Here is a 26,086-nt window from a genome sequence, read left to right on the forward strand (position 1 = left end):
ATAAAAAGTATTTTTTACTTAGTTATAAGTTCTTATTTCATAATGAAACTACAAGACTATTTTAGGAAATCCCACCAACAAATATGTTACTAATTGTGGGAATCAAAGAGAGGATATCAAGACTTTTAGAGCTTGAAAAAGTAGAAAAAGAACCAGGTCAGTTTACAAACTTAGCAAATACGGAAGCACTGGCTGGCTCAGTCCGTAAAGTATGTGCCTCTTGATCTTGGGGGTTGTGGGTTTGAGCCTCACATTGGCTGTAGAGATTACTTAAAAAAAAATAAAATCTTAAAGAAAAAAAGAATTATGTAAATATGGAAAAATTATCTTTCTGTTCACCAATGTAAAACTAACACCTAGAACAGTGCCTAATGTGTAACAGGTATTCAATAAACCTATGTTGAATAACAGGAAAGAGAAAAAGAATTAATACAGCACGATTTCAGTCACTTATTTTAATACTATATTGAGCAAGCTCAGAATGTTTTCTGAATTCCAGAAAGCAGGACTTTTTCTGATGCACTGCACCAGTCCCTTAGTCTAGACCTGTGCGCACAGTATATATTGGAATATAAGCTGGGTAAATGGAATGCTTCTTTGTTTTTTTGTGGGTTTTTTGTTTGTTTGTTTTTGCCTATCTAAATTCTGGACATCCTTCGTGGTACCTGGGTAGCTCAGTCCGTTAAGTGTCTGCCTTGGGTCATAATCTCGGTGCCCGAGAATTAAGCCTTTCCCTGGGCTCCCTATTCAGTGAGGAGTCTGCTTCCTCTCTCTCTGCCCCTCCCCTCTGCTTATACTCTATCACATTCATGTGCTTTCTAATAAATTAAACAATTAATTAATTCTGGCCACCCTTCAAGGATAAGTCCAAATTCCACTTGTGAAAAGCCTCCCCTGCTACTCTACCCTATTGTGAACAGTGTTTTTAAACCACCACCTAGTAGCCCAGGCCAAGAATCTAAGTAAGAGTCAACCTGGATTATTCTCATTCTGTAACACCTCAGATCCAAATCTATGAGCAAATCCTATCAGTCCTATCAGTTCTATCTTTTTTTTTAAGGGTTTTTTGTTTGTTTGTTTTTTGTTTTTTGAGAAACAGAGACATTGTGTAAGTGCACGTGCCTGGGGCAGGGAGGGCAGAGGGCAAGGGAGAGACAGAATCCCAAGCACACTCACTGCTAAGCACAAAGCCAAGGTGGGGCTTGATCCCACAACCCCAAGATTATACGTACATCACTGTCTGGCACACAGTAGACATTCAATAGATATTTCCTATGATCATCTGTAAAAATCATTTGCCAACTTACCATGGAAATCCTTGAGGTGTCTATTTCCCTGTTTCTTATGATCCACTTAAGTAATTTTTCCTCCTACATAACTTTTTCCTCCTTGAGGGACAGAGATCATGTCTTACATTCTGTGTTCAAAAACCCCTAGTACAAGTATTTGTACTAGTTTGTTTTCCCCCAAAAATATCAATGTATTTTACGTTGCAGATGGTAAGTATCTTTAGAATAATTTCCAGATTTGTGGTAAAAACTGGCTATTGTATTTCTTAAACAATAAATCACAACAGAGTTACCACACTTACTTCTGGCATCTGTCTTATCCGACTCACTGAGACATAAATCATCCTTGGCATCAGTGCTTCCCTCAACACCATGTCTTAAAAAAAACTTTATATCATTTTCATCAATTTCATTCTCATCATCTATGTCATATTTCTGTAGTCCTTCTAGCAGCTTTACGGCTGCTAAATGGGCAAACCTGTAGAAAAGAATCAGTAATTAACAAGATTCACAATCCTCTTCAAATTGAAACTGCAGTTTCCACTTAATTTAACGAATTACACGCTGTACATTATGCTACCATTGCCCCAAGTAAAGGAGCAAAACTGCACCTAAAAGTCAGTGACAATTCAACATACATCCAGCTCAAAGAGTTACTGGACACTGAGGACAAACAGTCATGTTAAAGGCTGTTCCATAATTTTTATTGGTAAAAATCCAACTGGGAGAGGAGACTCAATATCAAAAGAATATGTGGGGTGCCCCCAGACAGAGCTGCTCAACTGAATAGAAAGCCCAGAACCACCCTACTTGTTACCTATATTTACCACCTTTTTTGATGGCCAAAGTGAGATTTCAGAAATAGTTCTGGTTCCAGTTTTAGGGCCAAATATAGCTCTAGGCCCCTTAATTTTCATCCTTCCTCAACCCCAAATGTGGCATGGCCTTGAAATTTAATGAAAAAATCATGACTTTTCCATCTACATTTTCTATTTTCTTTGATCTTTCCCATATCTCAGTGAAGCTTCCAGTAATATAGCCTTGCTTTTGGAGCTGATGTGATTGCATATAATCTGCATGGTTTTCTCAGAGTCTTGCTAACTGAAATGTTTAATGTTTTCTCTTATGACATGGAGAACTACTCAAACACAAAATCTCAAATCCCACTTTTTTCACATACCTATACAACTACATGCACACAAATATCCTTACCTTTCACCAGGTGAAACCTAGTGAACAGAAAATACCTGCAATGATAGCATCTGATAAGGAGTTAGTATCTAAAATATAAAAAGAACTTGTAAAATTTTGATTAAAAATCAAATTTCTGATTAAAAATGGGCAGAGGATCTGAATAGACATTCTTGAAAGAAGACAAATAGTTGGACGACAGATAAAGGAAAAGATGTTCAACCTCAATAATCATCAGGGAAATACAAATCAAAACCACAATGAGATATTACCTCATATGAGTCAAAATGGCTAGTATCTAAGAGATAAGAATAACAAGTGCTGACAAGGATGTGGGGAAAAGGGAATTCTTGTGCACTGTTGGTGCAAATATAAACTGGTACAGCTACGGTAGGGAACAGTACAGAGGTTTCCCAAAACATTAAAAACAGAAATATAGTAACTAAAAGTAGAATCCAGTAAATCTACTACCAGGCATGGTTACTTTCAAAGGCACGATGGCAATTTCTTATAAAGCGAACATATTCTTATCATATGACCCAGCAATCCTACTCCTAATTATTTACCCAAGTGAAGTGAAAACTGATGTTCACACAAAAAAATATTGTACATGAATGTTTAGGGCAGCTTTATGCATAATTACCAAAAATGGATAGAGCAGCTTTATGCATAATTACCAAAAAATGGATATAATCAAGATGTCCTTTGACAGGTTACCACATTATCAAACTATGGAATACTATGGAATTCTATAGCCAAGGGAATACGGCTCAGCTATAAGAAAGAAATGAGCTATGAATACACATGAAAGAAACTTATATATAATTAACCTGAGCAAAAGAAGGTAGATATATAAGCGTATGTACTATATGATTCCATTTATATAAAATTCTAGGAAATACAAACTAATCTATAGTGACAGACAGCAGATCAGCATTTGCTTGGGGAAGGGAAAGTGGGGAGCCCTGGGAAGGAGACAGATTACAAAGGGGGCACAAGGAGACTTTTGAGGATGATGGATATGTTCCCTATCTTGATGGCAGTAATGGTTTCATGGGTAAGGACATACGTCAGAATTCATCAGTTTGTACTGTACAAAGATGTGTACTTTGTCATATACCAATTAAACTTTAAAAAAGCTGTTTTCCAAAGTAAAACTAAAGTGGGCCTAAGTAGGTAATGATCCTAGGTATGTGGTACCACAAAATCATGCTCCAAGGCTTCAAAGAAATCCCTCAAAATAGTAAGGACAATGAACTCTTAAAAATTGCACAGCAATCGATGCATGATTAACATTGAATGATTAGCATCCTGTTGGGCCTCATTTGCAAATTTTAGCCCACATTCCTACTTTAGATTCAAGTAGTTCTGGACCACAAGCAATTCTTCAAACACATAAGGTACTATCTTACAACACTTCCTCCTTTAAGCATCAGAATAAATGTTGCTTCCTCCAAAAATAAAAATTTTCCCTGACCTCTATATAAATTCTGTTCCCCTTCTGTTCCTTCCTAACTTCCCCAAAACTTTCAAACAGGAAGACCTGTGCACTTTTTCTCCTATGTTCTTATTGTATCTTATACATAACATGTAATATGTTACAATGATTATAATTAATAATAATTATGCTTATGTACTGAGTCTCTTTACAAGATTTTAGACTTGAGGACAAGGACTGTGTTTTTTAATCTTTGTAATCCTAACACTAACCATAGCAATAGGGACATGCTAAGTACATAGGAAGTTGAATGAAAAATAACCGAATGAACAAATGGATGGACTAAATTTTCCTTGAGGACCTGCATAGGAGATGAGCAGGAGATGCTTAATAGCAGGTGTTATATTTAATTCAAATGTAAATTATTAAAATTTGTTTCAAAACCTAAGTGGCTCCTTTTGATTACTCTTTCTTTTTTAATTATTTTTTTTAAACATATATTTTTATCCCCAGGGGTCTGTGAATCACCAGGTTTACATACTTCACAGCACTCACCATAGCACATACCCTCCCCAGTGTCCATAACCCCATTGATTACTCCTCTTAATCACACAGTATTTCTAAAGAACTAGAGGCATTTGGGTGACCCCATTCTTCATTCTGTATCACAGTTCTAAGCACCGTCAAATGTTTAGCATTCCTGGACCCGACTTCACTATATATCAGTGATAGTCTCCAGTCATGTGACACTCCTCCATGCATTTCCAAATCCCGCCCCCCACCAGGAAGGGGGACAATACTACTTTCCAGCTGAAAATCATTAGTGAGAAGAGCTGATTTATCATCAAATGTCAATTCAGCTGGAAAATTGTTACTCTGTCAGCATTTGATGGAGTCCTAGAATTCCATTAAATCCTAAGAGCTTTCTGAGTATAAGAGAGTATATCCAAAACCTTAAAAACAAAAGAAAGAAGTAAAGCAGACAGGGATACCTTTTAGCCACATCACTGGGTTTCTCCCCTGCTTTGTTGGTAATATTACTGTCTGCTCCCATTTTAATTATCCACTGCAAACACTCTATGTGGCCTTGCCCAGCGGCTGTTTAAAAAAAAAAAAAAGACAAAAACAAAAATACACACAAAAAGTTATTGTTATTAGTAACAGTTGTCTGATATCTCGGACAGTACCATTAGAGAATATTTTCATAAATACTGATCCTTGTAATAACCAACAAAAGTGGGGCAGATGTTATTCTCTGTTCATTTATGTATTCATTAGGCAAACAATTAATCAAAAATCTACTGGGCTTACCTCCAATACAGAGGACTTTGCATCCTGATATAAAATTTATATAAAAATTTGAAGATATAAAAGTTGAAGGTCAAAGATGTTACTTATTTAACACCACGCAGCATGCAAGTAATGGATTTGAAACTATAATCTAGGTTTTCCCAGTCTTTATCCAGAGTTCACCTGCTGCTATCTATAGCTCCTGACGAATCTTGCATCTGACCAAAATATGAGCACAGTCCAGCCACAGGGCTGACTACATGGACTTCGAAAATCTTGGTCATCTTATGTAAACAGGTTATTCTTCTGACTCTCATGACTCAACATTTACAGGCCTCTCACTAATCACCTGAACTGTTTACCACCTTTTTCTAAATCTTGTCCTTAATACATGCACTCGGGATTAATTTTCACCTCCACAACTCTGTTTATGTGTCCACCTCCCTAGTGCCCAGCCCTCAAATGTATGTTCATCTAACTTCTACCCATCCTTCTAGATCCATCTGAAGATTCAGGGAAGCTGGGTGGAAAGATACTTAATAGACTTAAAAGATCTGACCTTAGGTCTACTAAACAGTGAGACTGGAGGGCAGAACAGAACTTAGCAAGTGGTTGGCACATACAGACCCTCAATAAATGTCTATGAAGTTGAGGCATGAATAAGTGAATGAGAATACTAAGAAAATGTCAGCTTTGCTCTTACCAGATGTGTAACCTCAGTCAAGAAAACCGATTCCTCTGGACCCCAATTTCCTCATCTTTTACAGAGATGATTTCATACTTATAAAGAGGGTTCATAAAATTAAAATAAGGATTAAATGTGATGACAGTTTTACATCCCATTAAGTAGCATATAAACATAAGGTATTATTTCTGAATTCCCACGAACAAGTCTCTAATAATTTAACCCTTACCAACTTCTTCTATTCCTCAGTTTCTACTCCTGAATTCCTACTGCATGTATTTTAAGAAACAAATACTTTTTGGCATCAATTACTCCTGACTTCTACAAATCTCTAGATGTTCATGGTTGGAAGTATGTACTCCTTAGCAGTAAAGTCTGGACCTCACACTGTCTACGTGGTGCAGACATACGGTGGTGGGTGCTGACTGTAAGTGCCTCTGTAAAATGAATCAAAGACTAGGAACTTTTGATATACCTCTAGTGCCTCAAAAAGGGAATTCACCTTCAATACTGGCAACAGAGAAAAGAGGACACAAAGTCAGATACTGTAACAAAGTAAGAACTCTTCTGTCCTCCTCTAGTTCATTCAGAGCCAGCTCCCAAACTCGGAATTGGCCCCTGAAAATTCTGGGCTTTCTTGCTCTCTCCTACAGAAAATCCAAAACCACTCAAAACAGTACAAGATTTCCCAGACCTCTAGAAATAACCTCACTTTAGACAAAAACAGCAATATATTCCATCTTTAAAAGTTACAAAAGGTATTTATGAATCACAGATAATTGTTTTGTCAAAGATAGAATGAGCTTAACCCCACATTTAAATTTTATTACACAGGTAATGTTTACAAAGAGGGAGAGGGGAAGCTAAGTAACTTCTCTAAAATGAAATAAAAGGATTTTTACCCAAGATCCTTATTGTACATTGGTTAGGATATGTTGATTAATTTGATCAATGTATTATAAGAGAAAGATAAAATTATGCTGTGGCTAGAAATTTTTAAGAACTCATTTGAAATACTTATGGCTTAGCAAATGAAAAAAAGGAGCAGTCACGGTGGATTTAACAATTATTAAATGACCAAGAAAAATGCCTCAATAATAAACACTGCAACTTGGCGCCTGAGTGGCTCAGTGAGTTAAGCTTCTGCCTTCAGCACAGGTCATGATCTCAGGGCCCTGGGATTGAGCCCCTCGTCGTCGTCATCAGGCTCTCTGCTTAGCAGGGAGCCTGCTTCCCCCTCTCTCTCTCTGCCTGCCTCTCTGCCCACTTGTGATCTCTATCAAAAAAAAAAAAAAAAAAAAAGAATCTTTAAACCCGCAACTTATTTACTGAATCAAAATCAAAATTAAAGAAAAAGAAGCAGAGAGATTAATAAATGTAGAAAATGTGCATTAAGTTATAAAGAGACAACTTTAATTTACACAATTTGGATATAATCTAAACACACAGATGTTCACCAGGAAAGCCAAGTGTACACAAAAGGCCCCTTCCCCTACTTGTAGCCACTTATCATCCCCCATCACACTCCCTGTTCCACCCCTGGCCCTAGGAGTCCTCAATGGACAGACTGACAAGACAAGGGGTGAAAGGCAAACACTTTGGGTTCCTCAATTTCACACTCCCATCTTCTCACAATGGCTGCATCACAAACACCCTACTGTTATGCATCAAGCCCTTGAGAATCTAATTCCAGGTCCCTCATTTCAATCTTAGTTCCAGTGGTGAAGAAACGACTGAGAAAGGCTGAAAAACAGCCATCAGTAAAACTTAATTCTTCCTGTGAAGATGAAATATAAGCATCACGATCACACCTATCTTTTGCTACAGTGTCTGAATGATACCCCACATATACATTAGTAATAAAATGTGGTTATATTTAGGGTTGCCTGGGTGGCTCAGTTGAGTAAAGCCTCTGCCTTCAGCTCAGGTCATGATCCCAGGATCCTGGGATCAAGCCCCACATCGGGCTCTCTGCTCAGCAGGGAGCCTGCTTCTCCCTCTCTCTCTCTCTGCCCGCCTCTCTACCTACTTGTGATCTGTCAAATAAATAAATAAAATCTTTAAAAAAAAAAAAAGTGGTGTTATCTAAGATAATAAATGAAGGCTTTGCTCCAGGGTACCACATTTTAAAATATGTATACATACATATAGTGCACACTTTAAGTTTCCTCCCCATCCACAAATCCCATGGTGAAGAGCTAAACTCCTAGAGAGCCAAGCTAAGATGGAGGAGTGAGATTTTCCAAGTCTGGAATAAAGTGTTTACCAAAATAGGAACCTCTCTGTGTGTAGAAGAAACCCCCTTTGCATTCCCCTTCTTCTTACTCCACCTAACCTCTCTTATAAAACTATTGGTACACATGATGTTTAAATTCTATATTGGAGATTCATTATGAAGTAAACCAAATTTAACAATTAAAATAAGAAGCTAACCAACGGGCGCCTGGGTGGCTCAGTGGGTTAAAGCCTCTGCCTTCGGCTCAGGTCATGATCCCAGGGTCCTGGGATCGAGCCCCGCATCGCGCTCTCTGCTCAGCGGGGAGCCTGCTTCCTCCTCTCTCTCTCTCTGCCTGCCTCTCTGCCTACTTGTGATCTCTGTCTGTCAAATAAATAACTAAATAAAATCTTTAAAAAAAAAAAAAGAAGCTAACCAACAAGAACATAATCTATGATTGGGACTATCAGAAGTTATTTACAAAATAAAATATAATTCAAACACATGACTGCATTAGCTACCCTACTGTCTTTTTACTCTACCCCCACCCCCTTTTTTTTAAGAGTTAAGTAATCTCTATGCCCAACATAGGGCTAGAACTCATGACCCCAACTTCAAGAGTCACATGCTCTACTGACTGAGCTAGCCAGGTGCCTCCTTTAAAATTTTATAAGAATTACTGGCCATTGGGCACCTGGGTGGTTCAGTGGGTTAAGCCTCTGCCTTCGACTCAGGTCATGATCCTAGGACCCTGGGATAGAGCCAGGATCAAGCTCTCTGCTCAGCAGGGAGCCTGCTTCCCCCTCTCTCTGCCAGCCTCTCTGCCTACTTGTAATCTCTGTCAAGTAAATAAATAAAATCTTAAAATACCTGCCATTACATTATGAAATAACTGACAATATCACAAATGAAGCAGAATGGAAATTTCAGATGCATTAAGTTAAAGATTTGGTTTTTGATTTTATAAATTAAAGGAAGACTGGCAAAAGTAAATCCTAGAGTACCCATACTCTCAACAAGGTGTTGACATTTGACAAAGTCTGATTAAAAAACCAAAAAGCTAATTAATATTTTAGAATTCCACACAGAAGGAAGTAGGGAATACAGATCAAAGTAGTGGACATCTGGAAACTGTGTTCAAATCTAATGTTTATTGATATTTCTATAAAAGTAAAAACATTTTTACAGAGTACAAGAAAGAAGAAAATTCTGCTATACCTTTTTTTCAAATTCTATTATACCTTTTTCATGCTTTAGCAAGAATTAATAGATCATTTTAGTCCAAAGAAAGTATTAGTCCTAAGAAACTTCTCCAGCTGTGAATTTCATATCTTAACACATCAATGTCTTAAGAGAATTTTCACTGGAATTACCCTAAATATGATAGTTAATTTCTGGCATCATAAGAGGAGTATCACAAATAAACTGTGTACCATATAAGGGAGACTGATATCCTGTAGGGTATTAGGGTAAGTTCTACATTTTCACATGTTTCTAAGGGATAATTATTTTAAAAGGTAAAAAACTTCAACAGTAATTGTGTCAGAACTGAAAATGAAGCAGGAATCATAACTCACCTTTATGCATAGGAGTTGATCCATTATTATCACGTTCATTAATATTAATTACTCCATCTTCAATTAATTTCTTGAGCATTTCCAAATCACCTTTAAAGGCAGCCACATGACCTGGAAATGCTAAGGCTATGAATAAAAATTCAGCATTTCAGTAAACATATCAGTTCATTCTTTCCCCTGCCTTAAGCAGTCACAAAATTCAAATTTCAATATTAACTCAATTAAGAATGTTATACTAGAATTAGTTCAGTTGACACAATGACAAGTAATAAAAAGAGAATCATAAAATAAGATTATTATTAACTGTGTAGCCCGTTCTCCCCACAGGACTTCAAACATGCCAAGAGTAGTACTATACCAGAACTATTCTTAGCCATACTCCAACGTCAGACCAACACAAAACATAAGAAGATGGTCATTTTCAACCCTTTCAACCCTTTGTATAAAAACTGGAAGCAGATGAAATATACATATATATACAAACACATATACATATACACACACGGCTATGTAAGTGTACCTGACCTAGTACCTAACTGTAAGTACTTGATAAAATGTTTTTAATATAGCAACTACAAATACTGAGCCCTTACTGAATGCCAGACATGGTAGTAAGCACTGGTAAGTAATGCCTCATTATAACCCTTTTAACAACTTAATTATTAAATGAGATATTGTTATTCTCATTTTTAAATACAGAAAGGAAACAGGACAGCCAGAGTATTTTTAATGATTTATTTATTTTAGAGAGAGAAAGAGAGAATACAGTAGGGAGAGGCTGAGGGAGAGGGAAAGAGTCCCAAGCAGACTTTGTGCTGAACACAAAGCCCAACACAGGGCTCAATCTCACAACCCCAAAATCGTGATCTGAGCTGAAGCCAATAGTTGGATGCTTAACCAACTGCACCACTGAGGTGCCCCTCCTAAGAGTATTTTTAAAAGAACAAGGTTGGAGACTTACACTACCTGATTCTAAGTCTTACCATAAAGATATCATAATAGCTTTGATATGATAGCTTACCATAAAGCTATCATGATTAATCAAGACAGTTGTGGTATTGGCAAATAAACAGATATATAAGACAGAATACAGAGGCCAGAAACACACCCATACATATACAGGCAAGTGACTTTTTACAAAGCTGACAAAATATTTCAATGGGGAAAGGAAAGCCTTTCCAAAAAAATGGTGCTAGGGCAAGTAGCTATATGTGCGTGGGGGGTAAACAAAATTTTAAATGAACACTTAATTTCACTCAAAATTGCACATAAAATTTAACCTGACATAGATCGAAGATCTGAATTAAAAAGCTAAAACTGACAAAGTTTTAGAAAACTATTGAAGAGGGGCGCCTAGGTGGCTCAGTGGGTTAAAGCCTATGCCTTTGGCTCAGGTCATGATCCCAGAGTCCTGGGATCAAGCCCTGTATTGGGCTCTCTGCTCAGCAGGGAGCCTGCTTCCCCCCTCTCTCTGCCTGCTTCTCTGCCTATTTGTGATCTCTGTCTGTCAATGAATAAATAAAATCTTTAAAAAAAAAAAACAAAGGAAGAAAACTATTGAAGGATATCTTGCTAACTTTGAGGTGAACAAATATTTCACAGATAGGACACACAACAGAAGACATGGAGAAAAGACTGATAAATTGTACTTTATCAAAATTTAAAACTTTCGTTCTTTGAAAGACACTCCACGGGGCGCCTGGGGGCTCAGTCAGTTAAGCATCCAACTCTTGATTTCAGCTCAGGTTACCATCTTTGGGTCACGAGATCAAGCCATGTGTCAGGCTCCATACTGAGCATGGAGCCTAAGATTCTCTCTCCCTGCCCCTCCCCTGTTAATCACATGCACTCTCTCTCTCTAAAATAAAAATTTAAAATATATGTTACATATTGCCATGAAACCAGGCAAGTTTCAGAATGGGAGAAAATATAGGCCATAACATATACCTGAGAAAAACTCTAAAGAACTGTCAAAAGTCAGTAATTAGTAGACAAACAACCCAATTAAAAAATGGGCAAAAGAGGGCGCCTGGGTGGCTCAGTGGGTTAAGCTGCTGCCTTCGGCTCAGGTCATGATCTCAGGGTCCTGGGATCGAGTCCCGCATCGGGCTCTCTGCTCAGCAGGGAGCCTGCTTCCTCCTCTCTCTCTGCCTGCCTCTCTGTCTACTTGTGATCTCTCTCTGTCAAATAAATAAATAAAATCTTTAAAAAAAAAAAAAAATGGGCAAAAGAATTAAACAGATATTTGATAAAAGATATACGAATGCGGGGTGCCTGGGTGGCTCAGTGTGTTATGACCTCTGCCTTCGGCTCGGGTCATGGTCCCGGGGTCCTGGGATGGAGCCCCACATGGGGCTCTCTACTCGGCGGGGAGCCTGCTTCCCCACACCCCGCCTTGCCTCTCTGCCTACTTGTGCTCTCTGTCAAATAAATAAATAAAATCCTAAAAAAAAAAAAAAAAGAAAGAAAGATATACGAATGCCCATTTGAAAAGATGCTCAATATTATTAGTTTTCAGGAAAATGTATATTAAAACCATGGTAGGGTGACACTACACGTCTATTAGAACAGCTAATAAAATAGACTGACCATATCAAGTGCTAGCAATTCCATGGAGCAAATGGAATTCTCATACATATCTGGTGGGGATATAAAGCAATACAACTACTTTAGTAAATAGTTAATAATAACTTTTTTGTTGTTGTTGTTAAGTAGGCTTCACACCCAGCATGGAACCTACTATGGGACCTGAACTCATGACCCTAAGATCAAGACCTGATGTGGGGTCATGAGTCAGATACTTAGCTAACTGAGCCACTCAGGTGCCCCTGTTACACAACCTCTTAAAGTTAAACATAAACCCACCATACATCCCACTCTTCCATATTTACCAAGAGAACTGCAAACATATATCTATGTAAATGTTCAGAGCAGCTTTATTAATAATAGTCCAAAATTGGAAATAATCCAAATGTTCATCAGCAGGTGCACTGTTAAAAAGAAATATACAGTACAACCATATAATGGAGTGTTACTCGACAATTAAAAGGAATGAACTATTATTAATGTACATAACAGGGATGAATCTCAAAATAGTTCCATTAGAAAATTCAAACTGATCTATAGGGACAGAAAGCAAGTAAGTGGTTGTGTGGGGCCAGGGTGAAAGTAAGGGTGAACTGAGAGAGGTTCACTCCAGAGGTGATGGAAATGTTTTATAACTAGATTGTGATGGTTTCATGAGGGTAAACATACTTCAAAACTCATCAAACTGCACTAAATAAACTAATGAACACAATTTATTATACAAAATCATACTTTAATATTAATAAAGTTGATTCTAGGGGTGCCTGGGTAGCTCAGTTGTCTCAATGTCCAACTCTTAACTTGGCTCAGGACATACTCTGAGCTGGGATGGAGCCCCAGATCAGGCTCCATGCTCAGCAGGGAGTGTGCTTAAGGATTCTCTCCCTCTGAATCTGCCCCTCCCACCATTTGTGCACACTCTCCCTCTCTCTAAAATAAATAAATCTTAAAAAAAAAAACCTTAAAAATAAAATTGATTTTTTTAAAAAGGATATCTTAATTAGAGTAAAAAACAAGCCACAGTGTGAGAGAAAATATCTGTATCAGATAAAATTAATGAATTGGAATTGAGATTATACAAAGAAATCAAATTATTTAGAAAAGGACAAAGAATAGGACTTTTAAAAAGGGAGAAAAGTAGGGTGCCTGGGTAGCTCAGTCAGTTAAGCCTCTGCCTTCAGCTCAGATTGTGATCCCAGGGTCCTGGGATGGAGTCCTACTATCAGGCCCCCAGCTCCACAGGGAACCTGCTTCTGCCTCTGCCTCTGCCTTTCTCTCTGTCTCTCTATCTCTCATCTATAAACAAACAAAATCTTTAAAAAAAAAAAAGGGGGGGAGAAAAGTATAGATAAGCAATTTATAGAGGAGAAAACTACAATAGCCATTAACTTACAGAAGGATATTCAATCTCATTCATAATAAAAAGAAAAATGAAAATCAAAGTACAAATCAAGGTTTTTCATGCCCAGTTGGCAAAAATTGTAAAGTCTGACAATACTGAATATCATTCCTCTCAATTCCCACCAACATTGCTGATGAGAGTGTAAACTTCTGTAATTACTCTGATGAAGAATCTAGCAATCCCTGTTTATACTGAAGATGGGCATATCCCACCAAGCAAACCCTAAAGCAGAATTCACACCTATTTACCCAAGCCACGCTCTTAACTCTCAGTCTTCAGAGAAGATAGGCAGTCCCTCAAGAAGGCACAACCAACAATCCCAGTATGCCACGCAAATACTGTCTGTGGGGGCTATGTGTTAAAAAGGTAGTGACCTACTTCTCTAAAGAATCTCTTGTATATGTACTTAAGAAGACACATACAAGAATATCCATGACCACACTGACTGTAATAGTGAAAAACAATCTAAATAACAAACTGGAAAATGGATAAATAATGGTTTTCATAAAATCCAATACTATACAAACAAAAAGGATAAATGGAATACTTCCATTGGCCTAATATCAAAAACATAGTATTTTCTGGAAAAAAGTAAGGAATAGAAGAATGCATACTGTTTAAATGCCATTTTCATAAGATTTTAAAAGAAGTTCCACGGACTGTTAGTTGTCTACTAAAATGCTCTTCCTTCAGTAGTACGAGAGCTTCAGCTGAGGTGAGTCTTCTCAGCTAGGTACTGAATCATCCAGGGTTCCCCACAGCTAGCATGCCCACGTGACTCAACTTTCACCAGTGGAATGTTGGCAAAAGTAATGAGTACAAATCAGACCTTGAAAATCTCTGGTCCGAATCTTATAGTCTTGCTCCCTTCCCCACCTCCTGCTAAATCTGCTACAAGCAGAGAGAGCTAGATGGGAAGAAAGCCAGCACAGCACAGATTCACTCTTCAACCTGGGCCAATCATATGAATTCTTCGGCTGCTGAATTTTAGGATTTCTTAGTTAGAACATGTTAGTCTATTTCTCCAAAAACACATAATAGTGCAGATTTTTGTGAGTACATATTCACTAAATAGAAAACCTATAGAATGGAATTAGAAATCCAAAACAGTAGTTACCTCTAAGAAAAAGAAATGAATGATATCAAAGAGAACCAAGAAGCTTTTAAATGTATAGCTTTTTATTCTTAAATCAGTGGCATAAAAAAATGTATTCATTACATTGCATTAATCTTTATATATTTCTGCCCAAAATATTTCATAATAAAGAAGAGAAACTGAATGAATGTGTGGACAATTATAAGTAACATATTTAAACATAACATTTGCCTTATAACTTTTTTTTTATTTCGACTTACTCTACTTATTAAATGCTAAAACATTTCAGGTTTATTACTTACTTTCCTGATCTTTTGGATCACTTCCTTCATACTCCGCTCCTTGGATAAACTGCAAAATGTTCTGCTTAAAGAACCTCTGGGCCAGATCCAATACATTTTCTCCATTATCATTGAAGGCTTTTAAAGCTTGAGTTTTACTGTTCATTCTGCTGAGTAGGAATTTAAAGCAGTGAAGGTGACCTTCCATGGCTGCTAAGTGAACTACAGCAGAAAGAGAAAAAAAAAATTTAATTGACTATAAAATAACTCAAAGAAAGAAATAACAACATTGGCTCTCATCCTCACAGGGAGATGATTGCCCCTTCCCTGTGTAACAGGGAGCCCACAAGTCCTTACTCAGCCTTCTACTCATGCCAAAGCAACAGTCTAAATGATTAAATAGATACACATACTATGAATGTACAGACACCAGAGAAGAGATACCAAAGAGCAGGCCCCAGAATATTTCCTTGAAAAGTGAAATCCCAATTATACCACTTATAATTACACAAGAAAATACTTGCTATGTAAGACAGATGATAAATTTATTTTAACGTTTTAGAAAAAAGTGGAATAAACCAAAATAGTCACTATGCAAATATGAGTGTTATTTTTATCACTATGTATTTTGTCACCTTTCCTTAGACATTATTTTTATTAAAAACAGGGAGACTGGATCAAAGCTACAGACAAAGCACACATACTACCTCACCATTTCTATTCTCCATCCTTGAAAATATAGAAAAGATATTTTTGAAGCCAAAAAAGACTAGAAAAACAAGAACACCAAGAACAAACAAGTGTTAAGGAACCCTTGAAAGAAAACATACTGAATTAAACTAAAGGAGAGCCACAACCCCAAATCTGCCCAAATCCGGAATGGTTCTGGGATATTACTAGCTTAGAGGCAGTGATTACAAAGAGAGGGTTTCCATCCTCTGGAGAAGTGACTATTTGGGTAACGGCCCAATCAATATACATACTTTGCCTCTGGAGAAGCAGGTCAGTGCCTAAGTGACCAGTGTAATGCAGGAGAAACAAGATGTAACAATACCCAAAAGGTAAGCTGCTGGCACACACCACTCAGCTGAACCTGAAAAAAACGAAATATTCCCCCTAAAACTTGAGGAGACTCTAACAGCTCACTCATCAGATATATACTTACATGTCTTTCAGGCATTGGGAATTAACATCAAAAACTCAATTCCTCATCCCTCTTGCATACATTTTCCTTTAGTTTTCCCCATCTTACTTGATAGGAACTCTCTCTTTTCCATGGAGTTCATCCCCAAAACCCTGGAGCCATCCTTGATTCCTCTTTCTGTCACTCTCAACACCTCATCAATCAGCAAGTCTTATTCGCTCTATCTTTAAAGAATGCACAGACCCCAATTACTTCTCACCATCTCTGCTACGTCTGCTCTCCTCCAACCAAATAACAGCATTAAATTTTGTATTGCATCAGGCTCACAACTGTTGTATTTCTCCCCTTGCCATCCCCACACCCACACTGCAATCTACTACCAAAAAAAAAAAAAAAAGTTTTTTATTTTTTAAAATTTAAATTTAACATATAATGTATTATTAATTTCAGAGGTAGAGGTCAGTTATTCATCAGTCTTATATATAATACCCAGTGCCCTCCTTAATGTCCATCACCCAGTCACCCAACCCCCAACCCCTGCCGGCCAACAACCCTGTTTGTTTCCTATGATTAAGAGTCTCTTATGGTTTGTCTCCCTCTCTGATTTCTTGTTTTATTTTATCCTCTCCTCCCCTGTGCTCCCCTTTTGTGTCTTAAATTCCACATATGAGTGAAATCATATGATAATTGTCTTTTTCTGTTTGGCTTATTTTGCCCAGCATAATACCCTCTAGTTCCATCCACATCATTGCAAATGTTAAGATTTCATTTCTTTTTGATGGCTGAGTAGTGTTCCATTGTGTGTGTGTGTGTGTGTGTGTGTGTGTGTATGCATATCTTTATCCATTCATCTGTTGATGGACATCTGGGCTCTTTCCAGAGTTTGGTTATTGTGGACAATACTGTTATATACATTGGGGTGCAAGTGCCCCTTTGGATCACTAAATTTATATCTTTGGGGTAAATACCCAGTAGTGCAATTGCTAGGTCATAGGATAGTTCTATCTTCAACTCTTTGGGGAATCTCCATACTGTTTTCCAGAGTGGCTGCACCAGCTTGCATTCCCACCAACAGTGTAATAGTGTTCCCCTTTTTCCCGCAATCTCACCAATATCTGTCATTTCCTGACTTGCTAATTTTAGCCATTCTGACTGGTGTGAGGTGGTACCTCATTGTGGTTTTGATTTGCATTTCCCTGATACCAAGTGATGTGGAGGTTTTATTCATGTGTCTGTTGGCCATTTGGATGTCTTCTTTGCAGAAATGTCTGTTTATGTCTTCTGTCCTTTTCTTGATTGGATTGTTGAGTTTGAATGTTGAGTTTGATAAGTTCCCACAGATCTTGGATACTAGCCGTTTCTCTGATATGTCTTTTGCAAATACCTTCTCCCATTCTGTTGGTCATCTTTTGGTTTTGTCAACTGTTTCCTTTGCTGTGCAAAAGCTTTTTTTCTTGATGAAATCCCAGTCATTCATTTTTGCTTTTGTTTCCTTTGCCTTTGCAAACGTGTCTAGCAAAAAGTTGCAGCTGAGGTCCCAGAATTTGCTGCCTGTGCTCTCCTCTAGAATTTGATGGATTCCTATCTCATATTTAGGTCTTTCAACCGTTTTGAGTCAATAGTGTATGTTGTAAGGAAATGGCCCAGTTTCATTCTTCTGTTTGTGGCTAAATGGGTTATATTCCTGACTGCAAGGGTGGTTCAACATCTGTAAATCCTAGGATTCTAGAGCTTTGGGGCTAGGAGGGCAGAGGCAGAGATGGAGAGAAGAGTACAGTCTGATTTCATTGGTGTTCCAGTCAAAGAATAGTGGAAACAACTTTAACATTTCTTTTACATATGTTACTTCATTCAAGTGCCGCAAAAATCCTATGATGATGAAACTGCAGCTCGGGAGGGCTTAAGGACTTAATGGAAAAGGACACAGGTGGTAAGTACGCTTTGGAGAAGACACTGGAAGCACTATACTAAATCTCCGTGTGGAGAGTGGTGTGGTTAGGCTGGGCAACAGCGGGCAGGAAGGGGTAGAGAAAATGTTCTTAAATGTAGTCAGATCATGTCAGTGCTGTGCTCAAAATCCTTCAGTGGCTCCTGTTACCTCTCTGACTTCGTTATCTATAACTCACCCTCTCACTTCTGTTCTAACCATACTGGCTCGCTGTTACTACTTGCTCTCAAATACACACCTGCCTCAGGAGCTTTCACCGGCTATTACCTCTTTCTGAAATAACCCTTCCCCATTATGGTCACAAGATCTACTCCCTCGGCTGCTTCAGGTCTTTATCCAACTATCGCCTCTTCCATGAAGGCTTCCCTGACCACCCTATTTTAAACTTCATCCTCTTTCATATTCTACTCCCTTCTCTGACTTTATCCACACACATAACTCTATAATATAATTTATATTCTTTTTATTATTATCTACGTCCCGACCACCACCACATGAAGGCAGGGACTTTGGTCTGTTTTATTTGGTGGGACATCCCTAGTACCTAGAAGAGGGAGTGACACGTAGTAGATGCTCAGCAAATAAATGCTGAATTAATAACTTAAGAGATTTTAACACAAGCAATCTAGTACTGAAGCCAAACTCTTTTTTTTTTCTTTTTAAAGATTTTATTTATTTATTTGACAGACAGAGATCACAAGTAGGCAGAGAGGCAGGCAGAGAGAGAGAGAGGAAGAGAAGCAGGCTTCCCGCTGAGCAGAGACTGAAGCCAAATTCTTAACCTCTATATTATACTATTTAAAAATATAGTATATATGGTCATAAAAAATTATACTTGTTTAAAGAAATAAATGTTGATTTTTTTTAAATGAGCAAGCAGAAAGACTTTTAAAAATGATCAGGCATATTTAATAAAGAATCAAATAAAAACAAAATTGCCCCCTACTTTGTATTACAGAAAAGTCAGTTCCAGGTGGGCTAGAAATCTAAATGTGAAAGTAAAATAATAAAATTTCTAGAAGGGCGCCTGGGTGGCTCAGTAGTTTAAGCCTCTGCCTTCGGCTCAGGTCATGATCTGAGGGTCCTGGGATCAAGCCCTGCATTGGGCTCTCTGTTCAGCGGGAAGCCTGCTTCCCCGCTTCTCTCTGTCTGCCTGACTACTTGTAATCTCTGTCAAATAAACAAATAAAATCTTTTTAAAAAATTCTAGAATATAAAAGAACACCTTCATGATCAAAGAGTGGGGAAAGACTTTTTTTAATAGGATTCAAAAGGACTAGCTATAAAGGAAGAGCTTGTTAAACTTACTAAATTACAGTTAAAACTTCTATCATCAAAAAAATCTGAAAAAAATGAAAAGGTAAGCCATAGGATGGAAAAGATATTTGAAAGAAGAAGATATTTGCAACGCATATAAGTGACAGAGAGCTTGTATCTAGACTACATAAAGAACCCCTACAACTTTTAAAAAGAGAGAAAAACTTAATAAAAAATAGAAATCAACAAAAAATTTGAACTGGTACTCTAAAAAGAAAATAACCAGGGGCACCTGGCTGACTGTCAGGAGAGCATGCAACTCTTGATCTCAGGGTTTGAGGCCAAGCCCCACATTGGGTATAGAGATTATTTAAAAATAAACATTTTTAAAATAAGAAAAAGGAGGCACCTGGGTGGCTCAGTGGGTTGAGCCTCTGCCTTTGGCTTGGGTCATGATCTCAGGGTACTGGGATCGAACCCCTCATTCGGCTCACTGCTTCCCCCCCACTGCCTGCCTCTCTGCCTGCTTGTGACCTGTCAAGTAGATAAATAAAATCTTTAAAAAATAAAATAAAATCTCCCTGATATGAGGAATTTGAGAGGCAGACTGGGGGATCTGTGGGGTAGGGAAGGAAAAAAATGAAACAAGATGGGATCGGGAGGGAGACAAACCATAAGAGACTCTTAATCTCACAAAACAAACTGAGGATTGCTAGAGGGGAGGGGAGGTATGGAGAGGGTGGTTGGGTTATGGACATTGTGGAGGGTATGTGAAATGGTAAGTGCTGTGAAGTGTGTAAGCCTGACGATTCACAGACCTGTACCCCTGGGGCAAATAATATATTATATGTTAATTAAAAATAAAATAATAAAAAGAACAGTATTTTTTTTAAAAAGAAAGGAAATGACAAGATGGCCATTAAATATATGAAATAATGTTCTATAATACTGATCAATAATTATTTTAAATATAAATAAACTATTAAATACTCTAATCAAAGGACACAGGGGAAGTGAATGGATAAAAAAACAAGACCCATCTATATGCTGCCTATAAGAAACTCATTTCAGACCTAAAGACACATAAAGAATGAAAGGAAGGGATGGAAAAAGTTATTTCACTCACAAATGGAAGTGGGGGGAAAGAAGCTACAGTTGAAATATTTATATCAGACAAAACAGACTTTAAAACAAAGACCATATGATAAACAAGGACATTACAACATGATAAACAATCATGCAATAAAAGAATTTAACAACTATAAATATCTATGCACCCAACATCTACATACATAAAGCAAATAGAAACATACATAAAGGGAGAAACTGATAGTAATAAAATAATAGTAGGGGACTTTAAAACCTCATTTAAATCAATGGCTAGATCATCCAAGATGAAAATCAATAAAGAAATAGTGGCTCTGAACAACAGATGAGACCAGATGGACTTAAAAGATACATACAGAATATTCCAACCCAAAGCACTTGAATACTCATTGACTTCAAGTGCACATGGAACATTCTCCAGGACAGATCACATTTGGCCACAAATCTCAACAAATTTAAGAGGACTGAAATGATATCAAGCATCTTTTCCAACTACAATAGTATAAAACTAGAAATCAAGCACAAGAAAAAAACAGAAAACACAAACATGTAGAGGTTAAACAATATGCTACTAAACAACCAATGACTGGGTCAACAAAGAAATCAAAGAGGAAATTATAATACACATGAAGACAAAAGAAAATGGAAACATAATGGTCCAAAATCTTTGGGATGCAGCAAAAGCAGTTCTAAGAGGCTTACCTCAAGAAACAAGAAAAATTAAAAAAAAAAAAAAAAAAAAAAGGAAGAAGAAACAAGAAAAATTATAACAATCTCACCTTACATCTAAAGGAACTAAAAACAAAACAAAACAAAACAAAACAAAAAACAAAAAAACAAAAAAACAAAGTCCAAGTTTGCAGAAGGAAGGAAATAATAAAGATCAAAGAAGAAATGAATGAGAGACTAAAAAATAACAATTATAATAACAAAAAAGACTATTGAAACCAAGAGCTGGCTCTTTGAACAATAAAACAAAACAAAACTGATAAACCTTTAGCCACACTCATCAAGGAACAAAAGAGAGAGAATTCAAATAAATAAAATCAGAAATGAAATGGGAAAGGGCCACCTGGCTGGCTTAGTTGGAAGACCATCTAACTCTTGATCTCAGAGTTATGAATTAGAGCCCCACATTCAGTGTAGAGATTACTTAAAAATTAAAAAAAAAAAAATTTTTTTTTTTTTTTAAATGAAATGAAGGGCGCCTGGGTGGCTCAGTGGGTTAAGCCTCTGCCTTCAGCTCAGGTCATGATCCCAGGGTCCTGGGATCAAGCCCCACATCAGGCTCTCTGCTCAGCGAGGAGCCTGCTTCCTCCTCTCTCTCTGCCTATCTCTCTGCCTATTTGTGATCTGTCAAATAAATGAAATCTTTAAAAAAATAAAAAATTAAAAAATGAAATGAAATGAAATGAGAGACGTAAGTATCACGACAGATACAAAGAATTATAAGAGACTATGAAAAATCATATGTCAACTAATTGGGAGAACCCAGATAAAAAATAAAGGATAAATTCCTTGAAATATAAAATCTTCCAAAACTGAATTAGGAAGAAATAAAAAAAGTTGAACACACTATTTACTAGTAAAAAATTGAACTAGTAATCAAAAAACTCCCAACAAACAAATGTCCAGGATCAGATGGATTTATAAGAAAATTCTACCAAAGATTTAAGAAAGAGTTAACACCTATTCTCCTCAAAATATTCCAGAAAATAGGAGAGGAAGGAAAACCTCCAACTTTATTCTTAGAGGCCAGCATTACCCTGATACCAAAACCAAAGACACTAAAAAAAAAAAAAAAAAAAAAAAAAAAAAAAAACCAAACTACAGGCCCATATCTCTGATAAAGATAGACACAAAAATTCAACAAAATGTTAGCATACTGAATTCAACGATTCATTGAAAAGCTCCCCCACCACAATGAAATGAGATTTATTCCAGGGAGCAAGGATGGTTCAATTTATTCCAGGGAGCAAGGATGGTTCAATATTAACGAATCTATCAATGTGAAACATCACATTAGGAGGAGGAAGGATAAAAACATTAAGATTGGGGCGCCTGGGTGGCTCAGTGGGTTAAGCCTCTGCCTTCAGCTCAGGTCATGATCTCAGGGTCCTGGAATCAAGCCCCGCAATGGGCTCTCTGCTCAGCAGGGAGTCTGCTTCCCCCCTCTCTCTCTGCCTGCCTCTCTACTTATAATCTCCATCTGTCAAATAAATAAATAAAATCTTTTAAAAAAAAACATTAAGATCATCTCACTAGATACAGAAAAAGCATCTGACAAAACACAATATCCGTTCATGATAAAAACTCTAAACAAAGTGGGTGGAGAGGAAACATACTCAGAATATAAGCCAGATATGACAAAGCCACAGACAACATCATACTCAGTGCTGATGAACTAAGAGCCTCTTTCTTTTTTTTTAGTATTTTATTTATTTATTTAACAGAGAGAGCACACAAGCAGGAGGAGTGTCAGGCAGAGGTAGAGGGAGAAGCAGGCCCCTTGCTGAGCAGGGTACCTGATGCAGGGCCCATTCCCAGGATCCTGGAATCATAACATGAGCCAAAGGCAGACCTCAACAAAGATGTCCACTCTCACCACTTTAATTCAACAGAGTACTCCCAAGTCCTAGCCACAGCAATCAGACAAGAAAAACAAAGACATCTAAATCAGTAAGGAAGAAGTAAAATTGTCACTATTTGCAGATGACCTGATACTATACATAAAAAAACCCTAAGGACGCCACCAAGAAACTGTTAGAGGTAATAAATGAAGTTAGTAAAGTTGCAGGATATAAAATTAAGACACAGCATTCAGGTGCATTTCTATACACCAATAATAAAGCAGCAGAAAGAGAAATTAAGAATCTACAATTGCACTAAAAAGAATAAAATACCTAGGAGTAAATTTAACCAAGGAGGTAAAAGACCTGTACTCTAAAAACCTTAAGATGACAGTGAAAGAAACTGAAAATAACACAAGCAAATGGAAAAATACACCAGGCTCATGGATTGGAAAAATCAATATTGATAAAATCTTTACACTACCCAAAGCAATCTACAGACTCAATGCAATCCCTATCAAAATACCAACATTATTTTTCACAAAACCAGAACAAATAAAAATTTAAACAAATAAAATTTGAATGGAACCACAAAAAAAACCACAAAAAGCTAAAGTAATCTTGAGAAACAAGAACAAAGCTAGAGGTATCACAATCCCAGATTTCAAGAATAACTGCAAAGCTACAGCAATAAAAACAATATGGGACCAGACACATAGATCAATGGAACAGAATAGATATCCCAGAAGTAAATCCACAATTACGTAGTCAATTAATCTACAACAAAGGAGTCAAGAATATACAATAGGGAAAAGACAATCACTTCAATAAATGGCACTGAGAAAACTGGACAGCAACATGTAAAAGGATTTAACTAGACCACTTTCTTACACCATACACAAAAATAAACTCAAAATGGATTAAAGAACTGAATGTGAGACCTGAAATCATAAAACTCCTAAAAGAAAACAAAGGCAGTAATCTCTCCACCATGGGCCTTAGCAACATCTTTACGGATACATCTCTTCATGCTAAAAAGTAAAAGAAAATAAACTACTAGGACTATGCCAAAATAAAAAGCTTTTGCACAGGAAACATCAACAAAACAAAAAGGCAACCTACAGAATGGACAAAGATATCTGTAAATGATATCCAATAAGGGGGTTAATAACCAAAATATATAAAGAACTTATACAACTCAACACTAAAAATACAAGTAATACTATTAAAAATGGGAAGAGGATCTGAACAGACATTTTCCAAAGAAAACGTACAGATGGCCAACAGGCACATGAAAAGATGCTCAACATCATTCATCATCAGGGAGATGCAAATCAAAACCACAATGAGATATCACCTCATACAAGTCAAAATGGTTGGCATCAAAAAAAGAAATAACGAGGGACGCCTGGGTGGCTCAGTGGGTTAAGTCTCTGCCTTTGGCTCAGGTCATGATCCCAGGGTCCTGCGGATCTCTGGGCTCTCTGCTCAGCAGGGAGCCTGCTTCCTCCTCTCTCTCTCTGCCTACTTGTGATCTCTGTCAAATAAATAAATTTTTTTTAAAAACCTTTAAACAAAAAGAAATAACAAGTTTGGAGAGGATGTGAAGAAAAGGGATCTCTCACATACCATTCATGCAAATGTAAATTGGTGCAACTACTGTGGAAAAGAGGTTTTTTGGGTTTTTTTGCGGAAACTCAAAAAATAAAAAATAGCAATATCCTATGATCCAGTAATTCCATTACTGGGTATATACCCAGAGAAAATGAAAACACTAATTCAAAAAAATATACGCACCCCTATGTTTACTGTAGCCTTATTTACAATAGCCAAGATATGGAAACAACCTAAGTGTCCATAGATAGATGAATGGATAAAGAAGAAGTGGTATATATATATATCTATATATAGATAGACAGATAGATAGATGCAATGGAATATTATTCAGCCATAAAAAAATGAAATCTTACCATTTTCAACAATATGGATGGAACTTGAGAGTATTCTGCAGTTAGATGAGGATGTTAGAGAGTTGAGGCCAAAGAGGTATATAAGAACCAAATCAGAAAGGTACAGCATGCCAAGCTAAGAAATTAGAGCTCCTCAGCAATCTATGGAGTATTTAAGCAACAGAGTGATTTGATCAAACCTGTTCATATCAGCCACACAAAGACAGATACCACAGGATGTCACTTATGTGTGAAATCTAAAAAACAAAACAACAACACAAAAAGAGAGACAGACTCATAAATACAGAGAATAATCTGGTGGTTGCCAAAAGGGAGAAGGGTTTGAAGGGATGGGAGAAAGAGCTAAAGGAGATTAGGAGATATAAACTTCCAGTTACAAAATAAAGAAGTCATGGAAATTAAAAGTATAGCATAGGGAAAATAGTCAATAATATTATAACATATGGTGACAGATAATACACTTATCAAGGTAAACACTGAGCAATATAGAGAATTGTCAAATCAATATGTTGTATACCTAAAACTAATATAGTATGTATATCAACCATACTTCAGTTAAAAAAAAAAAAGAGGTACAAACTTCCAGAAAAAAAATGGTATCCTACATCTTATATCAAAGAAAATGTAAATTAAAACCACAATGAAGTATTATACCCAAAAGAATGACAAAAACTAAAAAGAACAAAAAAAAAAACAAACAAAAAAAACAACTAATAATACCAAGTATTAATGAGAAAGTGGAGCAAGTGAAAGTCATAATACTGCTCATGGGTGTATAAATTCATAACAACGACTATGGAAAATCAGGTCAGACACAAAAGAATACCAGTGTATTATTTTATCCCACAGAATTCAGAAAGAAAAAAAATACTAATTTTCATGTTGGGAGTCAAGGTGAGTAACTTTGAAAACTCTTGGTAACTGAAAGAGGACAGGAAAGAGACTATTCCATTTCCTGATCTGGCTAATGATTACAGAAAAGTACTCATCTGTGAAAATTCAGTGAGCTGTGCATTAGAAATGGGCACTTTTCTTCAATA

General features: G+C 37.0%; 1 protein-coding gene across 2 annotated transcripts in view; it reads right to left on the reverse strand.

Moving 5' to 3' along the window:
- ANKRD42 (ankyrin repeat domain 42) overlaps positions 1 to 26,086 on the reverse strand; it is a 62,527-nt gene that overhangs the window by 19,631 nt on the left and 16,810 nt on the right. For both annotated transcript variants that reach the window (XM_032852956.1, XM_032852957.1), the window contains 4 exons: positions 15,072 to 15,272; positions 9,686 to 9,811; positions 4,911 to 5,016; positions 1,592 to 1,767 (listed from right to left, as the gene is read on the reverse strand). In XM_032852956.1, coding sequence (XP_032708847.1) covers positions 1,592 to 1,767; positions 4,911 to 5,016; positions 9,686 to 9,811; positions 15,072 to 15,272 — 609 coding nt within the window. The remainder of the gene's footprint in view (positions 1 to 1,591; positions 1,768 to 4,910; positions 5,017 to 9,685; positions 9,812 to 15,071; positions 15,273 to 26,086) is intronic.

Source organism: Lontra canadensis, unplaced genomic scaffold (assembly GCF_010015895.1).
Source record: "Lontra canadensis isolate GAN:19392208 unplaced genomic scaffold, GSC_riverotter_1.0 scaffold7, whole genome shotgun sequence".
Classification (NCBI taxonomy): Eukaryota; Metazoa; Chordata; class Mammalia; order Carnivora; family Mustelidae; genus Lontra; species Lontra canadensis.